This window comes from Oncorhynchus clarkii, chromosome 27, assembly GCF_045791955.1.
Source record: "Oncorhynchus clarkii lewisi isolate Uvic-CL-2024 chromosome 27, UVic_Ocla_1.0, whole genome shotgun sequence".
Classification (NCBI taxonomy): domain Eukaryota; kingdom Metazoa; phylum Chordata; class Actinopteri; order Salmoniformes; family Salmonidae; genus Oncorhynchus; species Oncorhynchus clarkii.
The window spans coordinates 31,467,748-31,494,447 of NC_092173.1; the positions used below are offsets into that span (position 1 = coordinate 31,467,748).

Below are 26,700 nucleotides of genomic sequence, written 5' to 3' on the forward strand. Positions count from 1 at the left end.
GCCGAGACGTCTACACCACTGTCGTATCCGAAGACGCAACCATCGGAGAGTCCGTCGTCAAGGTATGTCCAGTTGGCTCTTTAAACTGGACTGGTTCAGCCATGTTTCCCTGACCTCTCCCAGCAGTGCCCCCAATCGGGTTGCACTCATTTTCTGGTACAAACACACCTGATTCATTCTGAACTGAAGTTGAACTGGATAGGAGTACTTGAGGAAACGTTTAGGAAACACTGACCATCTTACTGTGTGTGTGTGCGTGCGTTGGAGAGACCCTGCCTAACCCCCTCTCCTCCTCCTCCTCCTCAAGCTGACAGCTGAGGACGTAGACAGTCAGGTGAATGGTGATATCCTCTACTCCATCGTCAGTGGTGACAGAGAGAACCAGTTCTTCATAGACCCTCTCTCTGGCATGGTGAAGGTCAACAAACAGCTGGACAGAGAGACGGTGAGCACACACACACACACACACACACACACACACACACACACACACACACACACATACACACACGGGTACACGCACAAAGGTACACACATGTACACACACATGTACACACACATGTACACACAAACAAACCAACTCTACAGCCAATAAAAACCACAACATGAACACTAATAACAACAACTGTCTCTGACACGCACACTGCAACATCACCATCACAAACACCCTCGTCATCATCCCCCTGCAGCTAGCCACCTCCTCCTGACCGTTTCTCTCATGGAGGTTGTCCATTTCCTCTAATTAGAGAATGTGGGCATGGCATCCCATCCCTCCTCTTCCCAAGCTGCCTCTCTTTTCTTCCCTGGAGTGCTTGAAGAGTTCCGAGTGTGTCTACCAATTCCCGTCATAAAAAATTCATGAGTGTGGTCCGTGATAGTGCAGAGAGCGTATCTGATCACAGTCCAAAGAGAACGCCTGGGCTTGTGGGGGATGAAGGAGCTGAGGTTATCAGAAAGAGCTCAGCCCTGTGTGTGTGTGTGTGTGTGTGTGTGTGTGTGTGTGTGTGTGTGTGGTGCATCTTCACACACTCATTTCCATATAGGTTATTCTCATTGACTCTCTCCTGAGCACAACTGTGGTTGTTTATTGTGATTTCTTTTTTAATTTCTCAGAGTGAGAGGTTGTTATTGTTGTTTTTTCTGCTGTGTTTAGTTAGGCTGTTATTACAGAGCAATATGTGGAAGCACACAGTAGGGAATAAGGTGTGTGTGTGTGTGTGTGTGTGTCTTCACTCCCTAAGCTAGTAAATACTGTCTACCTGAGATAGCCTTGACAGTGTTCCCTCAGGTACACTCTTAAAAAAAGGTACTATCTAGAAACTAAAAGGGTTCTTCAGCTGTCCCCCTAGAACAACCATTTAAAAAAAAAAATGTTTCCAGGTAGAATCTTCTTGGGTTCCATGTAGAACTCTTTCCACAGGGTTCTACATGGAACCAAAAAGGGTTATTCTATGTCGACAGCCGAATAACTATTTTGGAACCCTTTTTTCTTAGAGTGTAGAGTGAATCTGAGAGACAGAGACAGAAACCCAGGGTACGTGCTTGGTAGGACACGCCAGGAATGTGTCAGTCACAGGAGTGTGTTTCAGAGGATCAAAGGATGCGCCCACAACCAATCACAACACACTTAATCAGTGCCGTTAGATCCTTGTTTGGTTTACTGATATTCAAGGGGTACCAAATTATGAGGATGCATATCCAGAGGATATTTGATTAGGGACTTGTCATCACTGGTTAATGTGTGGTGAATTTGATTTGCATGGAAATTGCTGCGTTTGATTTTGTCGATCCTGTTATAATTATCAGGAATGAAATGATTAAAATGTTTCTCAACGTAAAGTTTCAAGGGAAACTGTCTTTTTTCTTCTGTAGGTGTCTGGTTACTCTCTGGCGGTCAGGGCTCTGGACAGTGGTGTTCCGCCCATGTCGTCAACGGTGAAGGTCAACATCGACATCTCAGACATCAACGACAGCCCGCCTACTTTCACCCCGGCCAATCTCACCACTGTCATACAGGTGCTGTTACTCACATGATTGACAGCTCTGATGGCCAATGAACTTCATACACACTTACATCCACATAGACATACTGTAGATATTCACACACATATCCCTTCTTACAGGAGAAGCGCACACACACACACACTCACATTTCCCTTCTTCTATTGTCCAATCACAGGAGAACAAGCCCATCGGCACCAGCATTCTGCAGCTCTCTGTCATAGACCAGGACTCCTCCCATAACGGCCCACCCTTTGAGTTCCGCATCTTATCAGGGAATGAAGGTGGAGAGTTTACACTGGAGTGGGATGGAACTCTGCTAGCCAATCAGGTGTTTAGGAGGGACTTGGCCACAGAGTATGTCATCCAGGTCCAGGTAAGAAGACCATTTTACATCATCTCTACTGTTACTGTTAACACCATGTCTTATACCAGCTGGTCAACCCTGTTACTGTTAACACCATGTCTTATAACCAGCTGGTCAACCATGTTACTGTTAACACCATGTCTTATAACCAGCGGGTCAACCCTGTTACTGTTAACACCATGTCTTATAACCAGCTGGTCAATCCTGTTACTGTTAACACCATGTCTTATACCAGCTGGTCAACCCTGTTAGTGTTAACACCATGTCTTATAACCAGCGGGTCAACCCTGTTACTGTTAGCACCATGTCTTATAACCAGCTGGTCAACCCTGTTACTGTTAACACCATGTCTTATAACCAGCTGGTCAACCCTGTTACTGTTAACACCATGTCTTATAGCCAGCGGGTCAACCATGTTACTGTTAGCACCATGTCTTATAACCAGCTGGTCAACCCTGTTACTGTTAACACCATGTCTTATAGCCAGCGGGTCAACCATGTTACTGTTAACATCATGTCTTATAACCAGCGGGTCAACCCTGTTACTGTTAACACCATGTCTTATAACCAGCGGGTCAACCCTGTTACTGTTAACACCATGTCTTATAGCCAGCGGGTCAACCATGTTACTGTTAACACCATGTCTTATAACCAGCGGGTCAACCCTGTTACTGTTAACACCATGTCTTATAACCAGCGGGTCAACCATGTTACTGTTAACACCATGTCTTATAACCAGCTGGTCAACCCTGTTACTGTTAACACCATGTCTTATAGCCAGCGGGTCAACCATGTTACTGTTAACACCATGTCTTATAACCAGCGGGTCAACCCTGTTACTGTTAACACCATGTCTTATAACCAGCTGGTCAACCCTGTTACTGTTAACACCATGTCTTATAACCAGCTGGTCAACCCTGTTACTGTTAACACCATGTTTTACAACCACTTGGTCAACCCTGTTAGTGTTAACACCATGTCTTATAACCAGCGGGTCAACCATGTTACTGTTAACACCATGTCTTATAACCAGCGGGTCAACCCTGTTACTGTTAACACCATGTCTTATAACCAGCTGGTCAACCCTGTTACTGTTAGCACCATTTCTTATAACCAGCTGGTCAACCCTGTTACTGTTAACACCATGTCTTATAACCAGCGGGTCAACCCTGTTACTGTTACCACCATGTCTTATAACCAGCTGGTCAACCCTGTTACTGTTAACACCATGTCTTATAACCAGCGGGTCAACCATGTTACTGTTAACACCATGTCTTATAACCAGCGGGTCAACCCTGTTACTGTTAGCACCATGTCTTATAACCAGCTGGTCAACCCTGTTACTGTTAACACCATGTCTTATAACCAGCTGGTCAACCCTGTTACTGTTAACACCATGTTTTACAACCACTTGGTCAACCCTGTTAGTGTTAACACCATGTCTTATAACCAGCGGGTCAACCATGTTACTGTTAACACCATGTCTTATAACCAGCGGGTCAACCATGTTACTGTTACCACCATGTCTTATAACCAGCTGGTCAACCCTGTTACTGTTAACACCATGTCTTACAACCACTTGGTCAACCCTGTTAGTGTTAACACCATGTCTTATAACCAGCTGGTCAACCCTGTTACTGTTAACACCATGTTTTATAACCAGCTGGTCAACCCTGTTACTGTTGGAACCATGTTTTATAACCAGCTGGTCAACCCTGTTACTGTTAACACCATGTCTTATAACCAGCTGGTCAACCCTGTTACTGTTAACACCATGTCTTATAACCAGCTGGTCTACCCTGTTACTGTTAGCACCATGTCTTATAGCCAGCTGGTCAACCCTGTTACTGTTAACACCATGTCTTACAACCAGCTGGTCAACCCTGTTACTGTTAACACCATTTCTTATAACCAGCTGGTCAACCCTGTTACTGTTAACACCATTTCTTATAACCAGCTGGTCAACCCTGTTACTGTTAACATCATGTCTTATAACCAGCTGGTCAACCCTGTTACTGTTAACACCATGTCTTATAACCAGCTGGTCAACCATGTTACTGTTAACACCATTTCTTATAACCAGCTGGTCAACCCTGTTAGTGTTAGCACCATGTCTTATAATCAGCTGGTCAACCCTGTTAGTGTTAACACCAGGTATTACAACCAGCGTGTCAACCCTGTTAGTGTCAACACCAGGTCTTTCAACCAGCTATCTTGTGGAAGGTCTGTGTTACTAAATCACACATGGGGTTACATTGGCTCTGTGATAACCCTTTGCTTCTCCCCTCCTCCCCCTACCTCCAGGTAAGGGACTCAGGTAAGCCCCGTCTGTCCTCCTCTTCTACCCTGACTGTGCGTGTGATTGAGGAGAGCCTTCACCGGCCCGTAGCACTACCCCTGGAGGTCCACATCATCACCATGGAGGACGAGTTTCCTGGAGGAGTTATCGGCCAGCTGCACGCCACTGACGCAGACCCCTACGATGCCCTGACCTTTGGCCACGCCCCTCCGTCTCAACGCTCCCTCTTTAAGATCAGTCCGAGAGACGGTAAGATCATAGCCCTGGGCGGCCTGGACGCCGGTCGCTACTCCCTCAACGCTAGCGTGAGTGACGGACGCTTCGCCGTGCCCGTGGCTGTGAGCGTGCATGTGGAGCAGGCATCGCCAGAGATGCTGAGTGAGGCGGTGACGGTGCGTTTTGAGAGTGTGCAACCCCATGACTTCGTGGCAACACATCTAAAAAACGTGGTGAAAGTTCTGAAGGTTGCCGCGGCAACGCAGAAGCAGGACGCGCTGCATGTGCTCAGTCTGCAGCCCGTGGGCGGGACCAGCCAGCTGGATCTGCTGGTTGCCGTGGAGACGGCTGGGGGAGGGTTCTACAAGGCAGCGTACCTGACCCAGAAGCTGAGCGCCTCCCGGAGGCAGCTGGAGGAAGTGCTGAGGGTGTCGGCCATCTTGGATAAGAACTGTTCTGGGCTTGAGTGTCGTGGGGCCCAGTGTGAGCAGAGCATTGTGTTGGACTCTCACGCTCTCATCACCTACAGCACACCCAGGGTTAGCTTTGTGTCGCCACGCTTCCACAGGACCACCCGCTGCACCTGCACTGGTGAGGACCTGCACCCACACCCACAGTTATGCTACACCCATGTATCATATCAATGTATATGCTTTGTGATGCACTCACATACTCATACAGCAACATACACACAAACTAGAGTGTCACAATGTATCCTTTAGAGAGCTGTACATTAGGTATAGACATTGTTGACGTCTGCATGATCTGCACTGTAACAACCACTCTGTCTGATTGTATAAATACTATAATGATAAAAAGCGGATGGCATCTTGAGTGTGTATCTGACCCCTGGGATTAGACAGATCTCCCAGTAGATTGAATTAGCATGTTGTGGCTAACGTGATTAGCACGTCTCCTGGGGACAGAGGATTTGGCTGCCTCTACTCTGAATAACCCTAAATTAACTTGTCCTCTCTTGCTCTCTTTATTCATCTGTTATTTTCTTCCTTTCTCTCGTTTCACGCTTCTCGTTTCCTTCCTCCTTCTATCCTCTGTCTTCTGTCTCACTCTGTTTCACACCCTCTCCTTCTCTTCTCTTTTCCTTTCATGTTGTTAACCTTTCCCCCTTCCTCCCTCTCTCTCAATCCCTTAATCTCTCCCCTCCTGTCTCTCTTTCTACCTCCACATTTCCCTCACTCTTCCTTTCTCTCCTTTGTTTCACCTCTCACATCTCTCTCTCCCTCCCTCCTCTCTCTCTCCTCTCTCTCACTCCTCTACTATCTCCCTCCCTCCCTCTCTCGCTCTCTCTCTCTCGCTCCTCTTCTATCTCTCTCTCCCTCCCTCTCTCTCTCTCTCTCCCTCTCTCTCTCTCTCTCTCTCTCTCTCTCTCTCCCTCTTCTCTCTCCATCAGATGGTAGCTGTTCCCCAGCCTCAGAGTTGTGTGATGAGCAGCCCTGCCCAGGAGACATGCAGTGTGTGGGCACAGAGGGCACCAAAGTACCGTACGCCTGCCAGTGTCCACCAGGGAAACTAGGAGAGTGTGCAGGTGCTTCTGAATGTTTGGATCCTTTGTAAATGTGGTGTAATTTGTGGATGCAAATAGAAAATTCCAAATGTGTTCAATTGTGTATGTGTGTATGTGCTCTGCATATCTTTGTGTGTGTGTGTGTACAGGTCACACGTCTCTGAGTTTCTCAGGGAACAGCTATATCAAGTATAAAGTGTCTGATGGAGGAAGGACAGGAGAGATGAAGCTGGGACTGAGGATCAGAACTCTACAGAGCAGAGGAATCATCATGTACACACACTCTGACCCCTGCACCATACTGAAGGTACCCACACACACTCTGACCCCTGCACTATACTGAAGGTACCCACACACTCTGACCCCTGCACTATACTGAAGGTATCCACACACACTCTGACCCCTGCACCATACTGAAGGTACCCACACACACTCTGACCCCTGCACTATTCTGAAGGTATCCACACACACACTGACCCCTGCACTATACTGAAGGTACCCACACACTCTGACCCCTGCACTATACTGAAGGTACCCACACACACTCTGACCCCTGCACCATACTGAAGGTACCCACACACACACTGACCCCTGCACTATACTGAAGGTACCCACACACACTCTGACCCCTGCACCATACTGAAGGTACCCACACACACACTGACCCCTGCACTATACTGAAGGTACCCACACACACTCTGACCCCTGCACTATACTGAAGGTACCCACACACACACTGACCCCTGCACTATACTGAAGGTACCCACACACACTCTGACCCCTGCACTATACTGAAGGTATCCACACACACTCTGACCCCTGCACTATACTGAAGGTACCCACACACACTCTGACCCCTGCACTATACTGAAGGTATCCACACACACTCTGACCCCTGCACTATACTGAAGGTATCCACACACACTCTGACCCCTGCACTATTCTGAAGGTATACACACACACTCTGACCCCTGCACTATACTGAAGGTATCCACACACACTCTGACCCCTGCACTATACTGAAGGTACCCACACACACTCTGACCCCTGCACTATACTGAAGGTACCCACACACACTCTGACCCCTGCACCATACTGAAGGTACCCACACACACTCTGACCCCTGCACCATACTGAAGGTACCCACACACACTCTGACCCCTGCACTATACTGAAGGTACCCACACACACTCTGACCCCTGCACTATACTGAAGGTATCCACACACACTCTGACCCCTGCACTATACTGAAGGTATCCACACACACTCTGACCCCTGCACTATACTGAAGGTATCCACACACACTCTGACCCCTGCACTATACTGAAGGTACCCACACACACACTGACCCCTGCACTATTCTGAAGATACCCACACACACACTGACCCCTGCACTATACTGAAGGTACCCACACACACACTGACCCCTGCACTATTCTGAAGGTACCCACACACACTCTGACCCCTGCACTATACTGAAGGTACCCACACACACACTGACCCCTGCACTATACTGAAGGTATCCACACACTCTGACCCCTGCACTATTCTGAAGGTATCCACACACACACTGACCCCTGCACCATACTGAAGGTACCCACACACTCTGACCCCTGCACCATACTGAAGGTATCCACACACACTCTGACCCCTGCACTATACTGAAGGTACCCACACACTCTGACCCCTGCACCATACTGAAGGTACCCACACACACTCTGACCCCTGCACTATTCTGAAGGTATCCACACACACTCTGACCCCTGCACCATACTGAAGGTATCCACACACACTCTGACCCCTGCACTATACTGAAGGTACCCACACACACTCTGACCCCTGCACCATACTGAAGGTATCCACACACACTCTGACCCCTGCACCATACTGAAGGTACCCACACACACACACGGACCCCTGCACTATACTGAAGGTACCCACACACACACTGACCCCTGCACTATACTGAAGGTACCGACATGCACACACACACAGGTACACACACACACGTACACTTGCTGGCCCCTGTTTAAGGTACACACCTATACATGCTAATCCCTGTACTATACTGAACATAACATACAGACGTGATCAGCCTACTGTGTTATATTTAAGGTACACACACTGTACACATGCATGGATAGTCTGGATACCCACAGCACGATCCACCCTTGTTATTACCTGAAGCTAAGCCACTCATCTGGGTCTAAATCCTGCCTATCTTGTTGTGATTGACAGCTAGAGGAGGGTAAACTGTGGTTCCAGCTGGACTGTGGGAACAGCCCTGGTATGCTGGGTATTTCTGGGAGGCCCATCAATGATGGGAACTGGCACACGGTGACTCTGGAGCTCAACCGTAACTTCACCAGTCTGTCTCTGGACGACAGCTATGTGGAGAGGAGGAGAGGACCACCAAGCTTCCAACCACTTGGGGCAGATGGGTCTATCTACTTTGGAGCACAGGTGGGCTTTCTGTGGAGGGGAAGGGGTGTGTGTGTGTGTTTTTGGTTTTATTATCCTTGTGGGGACCAGAGAAAATCACAAGGATAGTAAAACAAGAAAAATGGGGGTCATTTCGCCAGTCCCCACAAGGAAAAAGGCTATTTTAGGTTCAGGGGTTAGGTTTAAGGTTACAATTAGGGTTAGGGTTAGAAGTAGAGTTAGGAGTTAGGTTAGGGTTTGGGGTTAGGGGTTAGAGAAAATAGGATTTTGAATGCAAATTAATTGTTTGGTCCCCACAAGGATAGTAAAACAAACATGTAGGTGTGCGTGTGACAGATTTTTTCAGAGTTGGGAGGGGGGGGGGGGGTTGTGAGTATGTGTGTTAGGGACACTGATATGTTTGTTTGGGCGTGGCTGATGTGTGTTTTGCATCTGCAAGCGTTATGGATTTGTATGTGTAAGTATAGTGTTTCTCTATAGTGCTCTTACCAATTTAATCTAGTTAGAGTGAGGAACACAACACGCAGGATAGGAAGCTCTGGATGGGAAGCTCTGGATGGGAAGCTCTGGTAGGAAGCTCTGCAAAGGAAGCTCTAGATAGGAAGCTCTGCAAAGGAAGCTCTGGATAGGAAGCTCTGGATAGGAGGCTCTGGATGGGAAGCATTAGATAGGAAACTCTGGATAGGAAGCTCTGGATAGGAAGCTCTGAGGAATACAGCCTGTGTGTGTATAAATTAATGTACTGTATTCAGAATCTTTGTCTTTCAAATTGTTGTCTGAACATGACTTGCTCCATACTCAGAAAACAACATGAAAAAGCTTGGTATTCTGGTTTGATATTATAGTTTTGTGTGCTATACCTATTTATATTCAGTACAATATTTGTTTGATTGTTTGTATGTATACATACATCTGATGTCACTCATGTCTCTCCTCTCACCCAGGTCCAGCCTCCTAACTCTCGCAGCCTGACAGACAAGAAGGGTCCTCGGGTGACGGATGGTTTCCAGGGCTGCCTGGACTCTGTGATGCTCAACAACAACGAGCTGCCACTGCAGAACAAGAGGAGTCGCTATGCCGAGGTGGTGGGCCTGACAGAGCTGAAGCTGGGCTGTGTTCTCTACCCCGACTCCTGCCTGAAACAGCCCTGTCTCCACGGAGCCACCTGCACCAGCCTGCCCTCCGGTGGTGAGTCTGGGGAACTGCAAGAGGAAATAGATGTGGTCACAAGAGGGTGTGTGTGTGTGTGTCTGTGTGTGTGTGTGTGTGTGTGTGTGTGTGTGTGTGTGTGTGTGTGTGTGTGTGTGTGTGTGTGTGTGTGTGTGTGGAGGCTGGTGGGAGGAGCTATGGGAGGACAGGCTCATTGTAATGGCTGAAATGGAATTAATGGAACAGAGTCAAATGTGGTTTTCTATATGTTTGATGTGTTTGATACCCTTTTATTTATTACAATCCAGCCATTAAAATGAGCCTGTCCTCCTATTGCTCATCCCACTAGCCTCCTCTGTTGTGTGTGTGAAACAAACAGCCTGGGTTGGTGACCATTAGTGTCCACAATACACACACCGATTTCCTGATTGATTGTTTGATTGATTAGCGTTTTACTTGGAGGTCATCAGGGTGATGGATGATGATCTGTGCCAGCCTGAGCCCCTGAGCCAGCCTGAGCCCCTGAGCCAGCCTGTACCCCTGAGCCAGCCTGTACCCCTGAGCCAGCCTGAGCCAGCCTGAGCCCCTGAGCCAGCCTGAGCCCCTGAGCCAGCCTGTACCCTTGAGCCAGCCTGTACCCCTGAGCCAGCCTGTGCCCTTGAGCCAGCCTGAGCCCCTGAGCCAGCTTGTACCCCTGTGCCAGCCTGAGCCCCTGAGCCAGCCTGAGCCCCTGAGCCAGCCTGAGCCCCTGAGCCAGCCTGTACCCCTGAGCCAGCCTGTACCCCTGAGCCAGCCTGTGCCCCTGAGCCAGCCTGTGCCCTTGAGCCAGCCTGAGCCCCTGAGTCAGCCTGTTCCCCTGAGCCAGCCTGTGCCCCTGAGCCAGCCTGTGCCCCTGAGCCAGCCTGTACCCCTGAGCCAGCCTGTGCCCCTGAGCCAGCCTGTGCCCCTTTTTTATTTTTTTTATTTTACCTTTATTTAACCAGGCAAGTCAGTTAAGAACAAATTCTTATTTTCAATGACGGCCTGGGAACAGTGGGTTAACTGCCTGTTCAGGGGCAGAACGACAGATTTGTACCTTGTCAGCTCGGGGGTTTGAACTCGCAACCTTCCGGTTACTAGTCCAACGCTCTAACCACTAGGCTACCCTGCCGCCCAGCTGGCACACTATAACATCTCCAGGGATCTGGATCTCCCGTTAATCAACGTTAATCTATTGTTAATCCATAATGAACTCCTAATTAAACTGAACTTGACTCACTGTTTTTTTCCAAAGGTGGGACTTTGAAAAATCCTCATAGTAGACTCCTTCATCACTTCTGTTTTCTTTCTCTTTCTCTCTCTCTCTCTCTCTCTCTCTCTCTCTCTCTCTCTCTCTCTCTCTCTCTCTCTCTCTCTCTCTCTCTCTCTCTCTCTCTCTCTCTCTCTCTCTCTCTCTCTCTCTCTCTTTCTCTCTCTCTCTCTCTCTCTCTCTCTCTCTCTTCTCTCTCTCTCTCTCTCTCTCTCTCTCTCTCTCTCTCTCTCTCTCTCTCTCTCTCTCTCTCTATTTCTCTCTCTTTTTTTGTCTGCCTGATCGTGTAACCTTCTCTCTGTCCTTATCTTCCTCTCTTTGTGTCGTCATATCTCTCGAGTTGCTCTTCGTTTTTTTGTCTGTTCATATCTCTTCTCCTTTTGCCTGAACTCAAAAGACCTACATGAACAAATCGTATCGTTTTAAAATCAGACTACCGCGAGGGCTCAAGACGTTGGCATTTTACTGGAGTCAATAGGGAAGCCTGGTTAAATGTCATCTCTATAGAAATTCCCTGCCTGGACTCAGCAGGGTGACCCCTTGACTTAATGTGCTGACTTAACACATCGAGGCCAAGACTCAACACAGAGAGAGTGACTTAACGCTCCCCTGTGTTGGTCTTTCCCGGTCTCCCCACTCGCATTGCGGAGCACTCTGAAAAGAGCACGGCATTCTGGGGCTTGTCATGGTTCCCTGTTTTTGGCACACCCGACCTTTGTGTAAAGGTTATCGGAGTGTGTGTGTGTATGTATTCCGGTATCCCACTGTGTGTGCGTGTGTGTCTGTCTGTGCTGTGTTGATAAACACAGTGACATTTCCCTGTGCTTTCCTAGAGGTGTGTGTGTTTGTGATTGTGTGTGTGTGTCAGTCCGATTTCCCAGTCGCATGTGCCTCTAGGTGTGTGTGTGTACCCGTCTGATATCCCAGAGGTGTGTGTGTGTTGATGTTTAGGCTGGCAAGCTCTCGTCAACCCCATGACAACTATCCCTGGCACCGCCGCCAAAGCTCAAACAATGCACACACTAGTCTCTACAGCACTGAACACATTCCTGTGTGTGTGATGGATTGTGAGTGTGATAGAGTGTGATAGAGTGTGTGTGTGTGTGTGTGTGTGTGTGTGTGTGTGTGTGTGTGTGTGTGTGTGTGTGTGTGTGTGTGTGTGTGTGTGTGTGTGTGTGTGTGTGTGTGTGTGTGTGTGTGTGTGTGTGTGTGTGTGTGATGGAGTGTAAATGTGTGTGTGTGTGTGTGTGTGTTGGAGTGTAAATGTTGGTGTGTGTGATGGAGTGTAAATGTGTGTGTGTGTGTGTGTGTGTGTGTGTGTGTGTGTGTGTGTGTGTGTGTGTGTGTGTGTTCTGAATCTGCAATGATGGTCTGACTGCTTTGTTGAATTATAGCACTACTACACCTGTATGCAGAATACTTCATTTTACACCCCCCATAATTGAGGCTAAATGTACTTAATGTGATATGTGGTTGTCCCACCTAGCTATCTTAAGATGAATGCACTAACTGTAAGTCTCCCCCGGTAAGAGCATCTGCTTAATGACTCAAATGTAAAAGCATTTACTCTCCTTCCTTTTTTCTTTTTACTCTCTGTCTCTTTTCTCTCTTTTCTAATGTTCCATTCTCTCTCTCTTCCCACTCTCTCTGTCCTTCTCTCTCTCTCTCTCTCCCTTTTTATTCCTGTCCTTTCCTGTCCCTTTGCCTCTTCTCTCTGTGTATTAGCGTTTGCCTGTAGTTGCAGACCCCAGTACACTGGAGGGCGCTGTGAGACAGAGATCACAGCTTGCGTTCCTAACCCCTGCCTCAACAGTGGTGTGTGCAAAGCCATCGGCAATGCTTTCCTCTGCAGCTGCAGGAGAGGGTTCCAGGGAACCACGTGAGTTACTATCGCACTAATGATCACATGTGAACGCAATGCCTCATCGTTCCCACTAGGTGGCAGTATACACCAGCTTTTCTCAACAATGATAGGCAGATGAGCAGAAGAGCCAGAGCCCCAAGCTGCCTGCAGCATGTTTAAGATTCACTCAAAGAGTTGAAAGAGTAAAGAAGATGACATTTCATTGTGCTTGTCTCCTTCTCTCCAGGGGGTTTAGGGGTGTTCCACTGCTACATTAGAAATCAGGCTAAGATACAAAGCCACAAGCTCACTCATGTATACACTTTTCTTACTCGCTGAAACACACACAAACAAACAAACAAACCAACACACACACACACACACACATCAAAGCCATTTTAATTTCAGATGAGGAAGATCAGGAAAGTCAATCTCAGTGTGGTTGTTATTTAATAGGGAGCATATGAGACTAGGAGTCCCTGAGCTGTCCTCTATCTCCCTCTCTACATCACTTTCCTCCCACCTCCAAATGAAAGGAGAGTCTTCCTCACTTTTAGTCAGTCAAGTATTAAATGACCCACAAACTATCTGTATGTAACAGTGTATTCAAGATTCTGATGAATTGATAATCACCTACTTCAAGGATAATTTTTGGAGTGTATTTTCTCTAGAGGCATCTGTAAGTCAAACTATCCAAACTAATTACCAAACTGTGTTTTAACAACCCCTCTGCTCACGTTCCTCCATTCACCCTCTCCAGGTGCGAGGAGGATGTAAATGAGTGTGTGCGGGACAGAGCCACGGGCGGCGAGGCAGAATGCGAGAATGGCGGTGTGTGCGTCAACACGCACGGCTCGTTCTACTGTAACTGCACGGCGGGCTTTGTGGGCCAGCGCTGCGGCCTGCGGCCCGTGGTGGTCCCAGACATGCAGGCTGGACACGCCGTGCTAGGGAAAGAAGAACTGATCGGCATCGCTGTTGTCCTCTTCGTAATCGTCACCCTCATCATCCTCTTCATCGCCTTCCGCAAGAAGGTATCTGTGTTGTGTTGTTTGATTTATTCTTGTGTGTTTTTATTTCTTAATTCATTTTTAACTTGTTTTGTATCTGAGGTTTAAAAGGCTTCTAAAAAAAATAATTATTTCCACTTTGAAATTTCAGGCTTGATATTCTCTTATGAAATGTTTTATCAACCCCAACAAAAATGTCCATAAATTGTAATCCACATATTATTTCACATTTCAGTTGCTGTAGGACTATTTTCATGCTGCAGCAAACTGGCTCAAATTAAAATCCTACATCTGTAATACTATATATTGTTTTACAAGAAATACAATAAAAACGATATTTTGTCTCCAGGTGTTCCAGAAGAACTACTCCCGTAACAACTTGACGCTGGTCCAAGATCCAGCAACAGCAGCTCTGTTAAACAAGGCCAATGGGGTTCAGTTCAAGACCCTGCGCTGCATGCCGGGAGACCCCTTGAACCTGTACGCCGAAGCGGGGCTGTGCTCCACGGTGATAGGGGGAGGAGCCGGAATGATTGGCCCGCCCCAGGTGCCTGTGAGGCCCATGGCGTACACACCCTGTTTCCAAGGTGACCCACGGTCCACGCTGGAGAAGATGGCGGACGGGAGAGGCGTGGAACACAATGAGATGAGCACCTTCCACCCAGAGTCACCCAGGGTTCTGGGAGGCACGATGCGGAGGGGGGTGGTGGTGTGCAGCGTGGCACCCAACCTACCACCTGTCTCGCCCTGCCGTTCCGACTGTGATTCCATCCGCAAGAGCCCCTGGGACAGCGACGAGGGTCTGTGTGTGTGCGTGGGGGGGGGCATAGTATGATGCGTTTGAACCTGTTTGTGTGTGGTATAGTCTTTGTTCGTACGTGTTTGTTTTTGTCTTGTGTGTGTGCAATCATGCATATTTTCAAATGTTCGTTTGTGAATGTGTATCCCTCCAAGTGATTCTCTTTTCCAGGAACCCTTGGGGGGGAGGGCATTGTTGTAACATTTCCATATCCATTCATATTCATATTGCACTAAACTATAGTCAGACTACATCACGTTCAGTTTATCAAGACCATCCTAATTATGAGCTGGCTTTGATTCCCAAATCATAAGATTGTGTGTGTGCGTGTGTGTGTGTGTGTGTGTGTGTGGGGGGTACTTCTAGCTCTCCGTGCCATCATTGTTGTCACTGGAGCCAAGGTGTCTGTGATGTGTGCCTCAACAAAGACAGCCCTGGTACTAACGAGCCTGTGTTCTTCTGTGACTATCCTTGCAAAGGGGCAACTCTCCCTGGCCTGCTCCCAACTTCCTCTGCCCTCCTAACCTCTAACCTCTGACCTCTCCCTGCAGGTAAAATGGTAGATATGGGCGAAGAGATGACCTGTTTCTCAGGGAGTAACAAGGGCAGCAACTCTGAGGTCCAATCACTGAGCTCCTTCCAGTCCGACTCTTGCGATGACAACGGTAAGACACGCCCGCCTTTCTCGTAACTCTTTCTGGCCACACCCATAACGACAGTGAGCTAGTCTACCGTCTGGTCCGATAACAACCCTTAACAACCCCTCATAACCTTTTAATGTCAGCAGATTCAGAGGAACCAGATGTGAAAACATGATGGCCAAAGCTCCCTAAAGCACATTGCTATGACCATATTGCTTCAATAACAGTCCCTTTAGATTGGCAAACACCAAGGGGTGGAGTCAGAGGTGGTTTGGGGAAGGGCATTAGTAAATGCTGTGTTTTATTGTTTCCTAAAGCCTCTCTCCAACAAATGTATTTACTCCTGCTGTGTTATAAAAGTGTTTCAGGAAACACTAACATCCAGTGTTAGTTTATTTGTCCCCAAATCGTGTTGATTTATTGTTTACATGTGTTTAATATCATTTGTCCGTGTTAATTCCTGGAGGTTTTTTTCTCGTTTTTATTCTAGTGATTTTGTAAACTTTTTAATTTCCACACCTGTCAAATTGTGTTTTAATTTGGAAGTGAGAGAGTGTGCAGTGTGCAGACAGACAGCAAGCTGACCTAAGAGGAATGACACAACGCTTCCATCCACACAGCTGTGTTGTGTTTGTTAACTTGTCATCGTGTCATCATTATGCATTCAAACATGTTGTTCTCTTCCGTGGCGTTCTATGGTTATAGTCGTTGATGCTCCAGCTCCAATTGTTGGCAGAAGCCAGTTCAGGTGGTTGTTTATGTGTTGTGTTATCTGTGTTTTGTATTGTTATGTAACTTGTGTTGTGTTGTAGTGGACTTTGTGGAGTTTTGCTATTGGAAGAATGTCAGTAGTAGTTCTTTTTACTTAGAGAAATAGCCTATAAGTTGTTATTTCTGGATCAACATGGATCACTCAGATCATCCTGCAAAAATCAGTGCTATCACCATGGTGAATCTACATCATCAGAGGGTGCTGCTACTATGTACTAGACTACATAGCTGAAATGCAATGTTGATGTATCAACATTGAAGCTTCATTCATTCAGAATTAATGGAATCCCTTCACTGTCAATATGATCACATTTCACATAGCTGACTGTGATGTTAGCCAATCAGGCCACAGAACAGTTTGCAGCAGACCAATCAGTGCGAACGACCGCTCCAGTGGATATGATCTGATGTCATTATTATGTTAATTCCATTTGATTTATTTCTCTTTCTTGTTATTTTTGTATTCATCTGATTTTCACTGAATGTCTTCAAAACATAATTTAACAATCTAGCTCTCGTCTCTCTGAACACAGCCCTACCTCATGTTTACATTTGTAAATGTAAGTGTGTGTGTGTGTGTGTGTGTGTGTGTGTGTGTGTGTGTGTGTGTGTGTGTGTGTGTGTAGGTGTGTGTATGTTTTCTTGCTGGGGATACTCTCCAATACTTGGAAAAGCACATGCACATGGATTCTGTGTTAGTCCCCTCCTACACTCTTAGAAAAAAGGGCTGTCCCCATAAGATAACCTTTTTTGGTTCCAAGTAGAAAGAACCCTTTCGGGTTCCATGTAGAACCCGAAAGGTTGTACATGGAACCCAAAAGAGTTCCACCTGGAACCGAAAGGTGTTCTCTAAAGGGTTCTCCTATGTGGAAAGCCTAAAACCCCTTTTGAGATAGCACCCTTTTCTCTAAAAGTGGAAGACTTCTAAGTCTGGTTCCATTTGTAGCTTTTGATCAGACACCTCCCATACTACACGGCCCTAGTGTTTATCCCATCTTCAGCCAATAGTAGCTTTTTCCTGGGAGTCTGTTGTCAACTTCCTGTGTCTCAAATCGTGTCTCCTCCCTCTGCTTCTCTCCAACAAGCCTCCATAGTGACCGTTATTCGACTGGTCAATGATGCAGTCGACACTATTGAAAACGAAGGTACCATGTCTCATCCACCCTTCTCTCTCTCTATCCTTCTGACGCTCTCTTTACTTCTCCCTGCACTTCTCTCTCTCTCTCTCTATCCTTCTGACGCTCTCTTTACTTCTCCCTGCACTTCTCTCTCTCAATGAGATGCCATGACAATGCTCTCCATGACAATACCATGACAGTGCTGTGGTTTGAACATCGTGTACTTCAGCTATGGTGTAAAATACATGGCTTGTATGTAATCTCAATGTCCACACATACTGTAGGCTTTATATGTTCAGTACACATCCAAATACCTAGCTTACATGGAACCCTTGTGCTGAAGTGGCAAGCCTCAACACACACACACACACACACACACACACACACACACACACACACACACACATCAGCGGTTCATGGGGACAGGCTGAAAAGGTCAGGGCTGGGCTGAATCAGAGTTTAACTCACAACATGCGCATTGACATATTACACATTCTGTACATAAAGAAACTGACATATTACCCATACTGTACATAAATAAACTGACATTTACACGTACATAAAGAAACGGACATATTACACATACTGTACATAAATCAACTGACATATTACACATACTGTACATAAATAAACTGACATATTACACATACTGTACATAAATAAACTGACATTTACACGTACATAAAGAAACGGACATATTACACATACTGTACATAAAGATACTGACATATTACACATACTGTACATAAAGAAACTGACATTACACATACTGTACATAAAGAAACTGACATATTACACATACTGTACATAAAGAAACTGACATTACACATACTGTACATAAATACACGTACATAAAGAAACTGACATATTACACATACTGTACATAAAGATACTGACATATTACACATACTGTACATAAAGAAACTGACATTACACATACTGTACATAAAGAAACTGACATTTTACACATACTGTACATAAAGAAACTGACATATTACACATACTGTACATAAATAAACTGACATTTTACACATACTGTACATAAAGAAACTGACATTACACATACTGTACATAAAGAAACTGACATATTACACATACTGTACATAAAGAAACTGACATTACACATACTGTACATAAAGAAACTGACATTTTACACATACTGTACATAAAGAAACTGACATATTACACATACTGTACATAAAGAAACTGACATATTACATGTACATAAAGAAACTGACATATTACACATACTGTACTTAAAGAAACTGACATATTACACATACTGTACATAAATAAACTGACATATTACACATACTGTACATAAAGAAACTGACATATTACACGTACATAAAGAAACTGACATATTACACATACTGTACATAAATAAACTGACATTTACACGTACATAAAGAAACGGACATATTACACATACTGTACATAAATAAACTGACATATTACATGTACTGTACATAAAGAAACTGACATTTTACACATACTGTACATAAAGATACTGACATATTACACATACTGTACATAAATATACTGACATTTTACACATACTGTACATAAAGAAACTGACATTACACATACTGTACATAAAGAAACTGACATTACACATACTGTACATAAAGAAACTGACATTTTACACATACTGTACATAAAGAAACTGACATATTACACATACTGTACATAAAGAAACTGACATATTACACATACTGTACATAAAGAAACTGACATATTACACATACTGTACATAAAGAAACTGACATATTACATGTACATAAAGAAACTGACATATTACACATACTGTACTTAAAGAAACTGACATATTACACATACTGTACATAAATAAACTGACATATTACACATACTGTACAAAAAGAAACTGACATATTACACGTACATAAAGAAACTGACATATTACACATACTGTACATAAATAAACTGACATATTACATGTACATAAATAAACTGACATATTACACATACTGTACATAAAGAAACTGACATATTACATGTACATAAAGAAACTGACATTTACACATACATAAATAAACTGACATATTACACATACATAAATAAACTGACATATTACACATACATAAAGAAACTGGCATATTACCCCCCTCAAATCTCAAATGGTCCGGTCCTAATCCATGCCAACACCTGTTTGGCACCTGTAACACACACAAACACACACACACACACAAACACACACTAACACGCTAAAGCGCTCTCTTCTCCTGTTCTCCCACCTGACAGTGTCAGTCATGGACCAAGGTCAGAGCTACAACAGAGGTGACCCCCCCCACCCCCCCCCCCTCTTTATTCTTCATCTCACATCACTCCCTTTACTTCTCTCTCCCTCTTAATCTCACTCTCTCACCTTGCTCCTTTCTTCTCTCTTTTAATTTCTTTCTCTCCCTCTCTCTCACTCCCTCTACCTTCTCTCATCCTCTCTCTCTCCCTTTCTCTCGCTCTCCATCTCACTACAACCCCCTCTTCTCAGCCTCCATCCCAGCTCACTGTGTTTGTGTGATTTGTTACTCCTGGCCCCCTGCCAACACACACACACCCCAGCATGTGTTAGCAGTAGTCACAGTATTGTTCTGCTGACTGAGCAGCCCTGATGCATCCTTAGTGATGTCACGTTGCCAGGGTGGAGAGGCTTCTCTCACTGCCGTCCCTCCACAGTTTGGCCAATTTTGGCTTTCCTTTGCTGTCGCCTGCTGCCCGTGACATGTTATGGTTAATCCTCTCACTGCATTGCATTTGCATCCCACCTCCGAGTGTGTTGTTTCATTGTTACTCCATGTGACTGATGTTTCTACTGCTTTTAATGAGTTTGTCCTCGTTGACGTTGCTTTGTTGAGATTTGTTGTCTGAAGCTTTTCTTGAACTTGTCAGGATGGATATAACTTTTTAGTGCTTCTCACTTTGTTTTTTTTCATTTCCTTTGATGCGCGTACTGTTTGTTTTTCTTTTCTTAGTTTCTCTTTAGTATTTTACAGTTGAATGCTTTATGAAACAGTCTTGTTAACATGTGGAAGTATATGTGATGTGTGTTTTACTTTCCCATCGGTTAGTAACCGCTGATCTCTCACCATGGCTTGGCTGTGACCCCTGACGTTCCCAGGCCTCCCTCCTGCATGTTGTGAAACCTTCAAACACAGCTAACATGTTCCCTGTACAGGATGTTCCCCGTGCTATGGTTGACATCTAACTGTGTTTTTGTTGTCTACAAACATGCCCGATGGACCTCTGCAGAGAGACTGTAGTGCAGAGAGACTGTAGTGGTCCACTAACTGATGGACCTCTACAGAGAGACTGTAGTGGTCCACTAACAGATGGACCTCTACAGAGAGACTGTAGTGGTCCACTAACTGATGGACCTCTACAGAGAGACTGTAGTGGTCCACTAACTGATGGACCTCTACAGAGAGACTGTAATGGTCCACTAACTGATGGACCTCTGCAGAGAGACTGTAGTGGTCCACTAACTGATGGACTTCTACAGAGAGACTGTAGTGGTCCACTAACTGATGGACCTCTGCAGAGAGACTGTAGTGGTCCACTAACTGATGGACCTCTGCAGAGAGACTGTAGTGGTCCACTAACTGATGGACCTCTACAGAGAGACTGTAGTGGTCCACTAACTGATGGACCTCTACAGAGAGACTGTAGTGGTCCACTAACTGATGGACCTCTGCAGAGAGACTGTAGTGGTCCACTAACTGATGGACCTCTACAGAGAGACTGTAGTGGTCCACTAACTGATGGACCTCTGCAGAGAGACTGTAGTGGTCCACTAACAGATGGACCTCTACAGAGAGACTGTAGTGGTCCACTAACTGATGGACCTCTACAGAGAGACTGTAGTGGTCCACTAACTGATGGACTTCTACAGAGAGACTGTAGTGGTCCACTAACTGATGGACCTCTACAGAGAGACTGTAGTGGTCCACTAACTGATGGACCTCTACAGAGAGACTGTAGTGGTCCACTAACTGATGGACCTCTGCAGAGAGACTGTAGTGGTCCACTAACTGATGGACCTCTACAGAGAGACTGTAGTGGTCCACTAACTGATGGACCTTCAGATTTGAACTGTCCATCGGGCATGTTGGCAGAGATTGTGTTTGCTAAATGTAATCTAACTGTCTCTCCCTCCTCTAGCGTATCACTGGGACACGTCTGACTGGATGCCCAACTCACGGCTACCCGACATCGAAGAGGTGCCCAGTTACGAGGTCAGCGGCCTAGGAGGCCACGGAGACATGGTTGCCTCAGCCTCCCGACTGGGGGGCAGCTCTCGCCTGGGGGGCAGCGCCCGGGAGCTGGAGTCAGACTACTACCTCGGGGGCTACGACATCGACAGTGACTTCCCCCCTCCCCACGAAGAGGAGTTTCTGACCAAGGACCAGCTCCCTCCTCCCCTCCCCACTCCCTTGGAGGAGTACCAGGGGCACCCCTACGACACCCTTCCCACCACCCAGCCCGCCTCCAAGGAGAGCACCCTGAGTGGGAGTGGAAGTGGCAGCACCGGACGCCACAGGTCTCCCCGCCCACACTTCCACCCCAGCCAATACCTGCCCCCACACCAGCTGCCCCAGGGGGAGGCGGGGCAAGGCGGGCCCGGAGGGGAGGAGTTCAGCACTTTTGTGGGTAGGGTGATCACGTCGGGAGGCGGGGACATGGAAGATAATGTGTCGCTGAATATGAGGTCGTCGGTGAACGCGTCATCGGCCTCGGACCTGTCGGCGCCCTGCGGCTTTGATGACTCAGAGGCGGGCGGTAGTGACTTTGACAGTATGGATGAACTCCACCGGGGTGGGACACACACCATAGAGATGCAGCAACAGACTGAGGTCTGAGGTCTGACTGGGCCCCACCGTGGGGTCAAGAGTACTGGCTAGGGGACGGGATGGGCAGGAGAGCAGAACAGAGACCGTTAGAGTAGTGTGTCGAGCTGGAGTTATGAGAGATGGGGGTCCTTGCTGAGAGAGGAATGATTGGTGTATAATGGACAGACTGCTAGCTAGTGGCTACGTTATCAAAACAGTACCCACTTCAACCACTGCCATTGCAAACACTAACCTTAAATCAAATCCAATTGTATTTTATTGGTCACATACACATGGATAAACCACTTCACCCATTGCAGGCTTTATCCTTAAACTAGTTTCCCTCATTCCAAGGACAGGAGCCACTACCCCTTAAGCCACTACCCCTTAAGATAATACCAAGCCGCATACAATGGAAAGCAATGTGTTTTGTCACATTAGTACCTATAGCTGGTTATGATCATAGCCACTACCCTAGCAGTGGCACGTGTCAAGGTCAGCTGAGTGTTATACTCTTCCATAGCAGGAACATAAAGCCTACCAGATATGCTGAGTAGGAATGAAAACAAAAAAGTGAAAAAAATATGAACTTTTAATAGACAACTCCAGAGAAAATGGCTGAGCTAATCAATAAACAAAAGATTAAGAATGTTTGGGGAAAAAATTAAAGGGACAATATTGTAATTGAATGGTCAGTACTGTGATATGGCCTTCTCTGTCATAGCGGATGTGATTGTTAGCTGCACGCTCCACACAGCTCCCCTGTCCCACCTCTCACTACACCTGCTCACCCACAGAGACCCAATGGACTTTCCCCTAACCACGATGCAATTCACTTGGGGGGAAACTCCCCCCTGTCAGATTTGTGTCTTTTTTTCCCCCTATTTTTTTTTATTTTGTACAAATCCGCTCATACATAACCTGTACAGAATTTGTGAAATAGTAAAAGGACCATAGTGTTGCAATTGAAATGGAAGAAGATATTTTGTATTATTATCCACTCTAAGAATGCTATTTGGATTGATGTGGAATATGTTTAATATTACCCTTAGTCCAGACCTCCTTCTGTCCCAACAAATGCTAAACTGCTATCCTGCCAAGTCGCTCATTTTGCTTTAAGGATGATATGATCTTTATTGTTTTGCACTAGTATCTTTTGATGTTTTATGTTTTCATGATTATTACATGAAACATGCTATATTATTGAACTCCTCCAAAGGGCATGATGATAATATGTCAATTCTGGGCCAGTGAAATTAGCATAATAAGCACTGAGGAATTTTTCACATTTCACTTTTCACAAGTCCCTGATTGAGTGTGCTTGAGCTATTACATTTCCCAGCATGCAGCTCAATGTCTTTTATTTTATTTCCTTCTTCCCATGTGTTTTGCACTGAGCAGGTTTCATAGAGTCACTCCAGAATTTCCCAAAGCCATAACAGCAATAGACTGACTGATAGATGAGAAGTAGGGTCCATGCACAATGCAAATGCATTCTGGGAAAATAATATAATAATGTAGCATCCCATACCAATCACAGCGGCTAGGCAGTGTTGCATCATGGGTCTTGTCAGTTGCAGTGTTACATTTTGGTTCTGTCTGCTTAAAAAATAAAATAAACAATGGATGAGTTTTGGACTTGTATTCTACACATCTGGACAGATAACAAAACAGCGTCGTATTGGACTTGGAGTTGTATTGGACTTGGAGTTGTTTTGGACTTGGAGTTGTATTGGACTTGGAGTTGTATTGGACTTGGAGTTGTTTTGGACTTGGAGTTGTATTGGACTTGGAGTTGTTTTGGACTTGGAGTTGTATTGGACTTGGAGTTGTATTGGACTTGGAGTTGTTTTGGACTTGGAGTTGTATTGGACTTGGAGTTGTTTTGGACTTGGAGTTGTATTGGACTTGGAGTTGTTTTGGAATATAATATGCCTGATCCAGTCGGGCAAGATTTTTTTGTAAAAGATGTAAGTTTGTGTTAAAATCTTTGTACAGTGTACATAGATAGCTAGATTGTTTACATGCTGATTTTGTAGATATTGAATTGCAATCCTGACTGACTTTCTTTGAGTTTCTTGTGTTTGATGTGAATGTGGACCGTAAGAGACCATGATAAATAAATCATTTAACCTCAGCTCCCCTCCTCCGGTCGCATTTCAACTAAAGTATTTTTTTTCATTAACCTTTGCTTTTAAAGATAAATAGCCTTTCAATAGACTAGGTGGAACTTCCACAGTATTACATGTACAAAACCTGCATTACATTACATCCCTGTGGTTTTTATTTTTTGTTTAATATCTTTCTCTGGTTTCTGTTCCTTTTTAATTATTTCAGGGAGTATTAAAATATATCTAATCTAACTGCAGCAATTGAGTTTACAAAATGAGTTATTTTTAACTGTTTTTTGTTTCTTAAATCAATGCTGAAAATAAAAAAGGTTCTTGATCAAACCGAGTCTAAATTCTTCCTCAATGCAATGGAAAAAGTTTGCCTATGATGTTACAGAATGGACTAAACTTGATTAACTGTAACTTGTTTCCAAGGTAACTTGATATAATTACAGTTTTATATGCAAGTATCACATATTGCTCTAAAGCCCTCGAACTCAACTCTGACCTCCAAGCCAATTCCACTGCATTTTTTCATTGTTCCCCTCTAATAGTCTAATAGTGACTGATCTAGACCTAAGAAATCAGGTGCAATGAATTATCAGGTAGAACAGAAAACCAGCAGGCTCCAAACCTCATAGGGTAAGAGTTGAAGACCCCTGCTCCAAACCTCATAGGGTAAGAGTTGAAGACCCCTGCTCCAAACCTCATGGGGTAAGAGTTGAAGACCCCTGCTCCAAACCTCATAGGGTAAGAGTTGAAGACCCCTGCTCTAAACCTCATAGGGTAAGAGTTGAAGACCCCTGCTCCAAACCTCATAGGGTAAGAGTTGAAGACCCCTGCTCCAAACCTCATAGGGTAAGAGTTGAAGACCCCTGCTCCAAACCTCATAGGGTAAGAGTTGAAGACCCCTGCTCCAAACCTCATAGGGTAAGAGTTGAAGACCCCTGCTCTAAAGCATTGTTTCCCAACTCTGGTCCTCAAGCACCGCCAACAGCACATATTTCTGTTGTGGCCCCGGACAAGCACACCTGATTCTACTTGTCAACTAATCATCAAGTCCTTAACAAGCTGAATCAGGTGTTTTTGTCTGAGGCTATAACAAAAACGTGTGCTGTTGGGGGTACTGGGGGACCGGAGTTAGGAAACAATGCTGTAAAGTACCACACAAGTCATCAAGCAGACCCATAAAAACATTACACAAAGATACATCGGTACACAGTCCAGCACTACAACAAAAAAACATTTAGCAACCCAGTGGACCATAGCACTACATTATGAGTAGCTATAGAAACCATGTAAACAGTGGTACAAAGCGCTATATAATTCTGTAATAAACTGTACTATCCTGTAGAATACTATACTTCACACTGCAGTATACCTCAATCATGTAGTGCTTACTATAGAATGTTGTAGTTGTGGAACACTAGATGCCTAACTTGGCTTGACTAGCGTATAACAAAGGGAAATGCTAATTCCAGGAGATCCATGCGAACTGTCAAAGGCATAGTGTTGTATAACAAGCATGTGTGTGTGGTCTTTTTGGCAGTTACGCACACTGGTGTACACAATACAATATTACACGGTGAGAACCAATAGATAGAGCTGCCGACTGACGCGCACACACACACACACACACACACACATCAGCTTGCATCAGATGGAATGGCGCACTTATAACTCAAGTCCGTGAACCCACTTATAACTCAAGTCCGTGAACCCACTTATAACTCAAGTCCGTGAACCCACTTATAACTCAAGTCCGTGAACCCACGAGAGAGAGAGAGAGAGAGAGAGCAAGGCTGTGTGCAAAAGGTGATTGCGCAATACACATAAGATTGTCAATTGACGGTGGGTTTTTCAACAGTTGGAGACTGTAGAATACTATATTGCATACTAGTATCCCTTGATCATGTGTAGTATTTACTATAGAATTACGTAGTAAACTGTAGAATACTACAGTAATGTCTGCAAAAACACTACTTTGTTTTAACTATAGTAATACTACAGTATTTCATTAGCATATATCCCACCCATTCCTCATATACCAGTTTGTTCGTCCAATTAGTGAGAAACCTACATGCCAAGTATTTACCATATTGTGTTCCCTAAAAGTTAGAGAAAAGAGTAGAAGCTCTACACTATCTGTTTAGATTCCAGATCTGCCTACAAGTTATGGAAAATGTGATCTTTTAATATTTGTCCAGTAGTTTTCCTCAAGAAGAAAACCCCCACTTCTATGCTGAAGATCATTTTTTTTAAACACTATAGTAAAT

General features: G+C 45.3%; 1 protein-coding gene across 1 annotated transcript in view; it reads left to right on the forward strand.

Moving 5' to 3' along the window:
- Positions 1-24,721, forward strand: part of LOC139385609 (protocadherin Fat 3-like) — a 213,911-nt gene extending 189,190 nt beyond the window's left edge. Inside the window, exons 16-31 of the mRNA XM_071130817.1 lie at positions 1-62; positions 308-445; positions 1,873-2,016; positions 2,180-2,377; positions 4,673-5,474; positions 6,295-6,429; positions 6,558-6,715; positions 8,647-8,871; positions 9,795-10,038; positions 13,013-13,166; positions 13,891-14,164; positions 14,490-14,940; positions 15,491-15,604; positions 17,437-17,496; positions 19,732-19,767; positions 21,646-24,721. The exon at positions 1-62 is cut by the window's left edge and continues 153 nt beyond it. Coding sequence (XP_070986918.1) covers positions 1-62; positions 308-445; positions 1,873-2,016; positions 2,180-2,377; positions 4,673-5,474; positions 6,295-6,429; positions 6,558-6,715; positions 8,647-8,871; positions 9,795-10,038; positions 13,013-13,166; positions 13,891-14,164; positions 14,490-14,940; positions 15,491-15,604; positions 17,437-17,496; positions 19,732-19,767; positions 21,646-22,343 — 3,893 coding nt within the window. The 3' untranslated portion in view covers positions 22,344-24,721. The remainder of the gene's footprint in view (positions 63-307; positions 446-1,872; positions 2,017-2,179; positions 2,378-4,672; positions 5,475-6,294; positions 6,430-6,557; positions 6,716-8,646; positions 8,872-9,794; positions 10,039-13,012; positions 13,167-13,890; positions 14,165-14,489; positions 14,941-15,490; positions 15,605-17,436; positions 17,497-19,731; positions 19,768-21,645) is intronic.
- Positions 24,722-26,700: the final 1,979 nt, after the last annotated feature.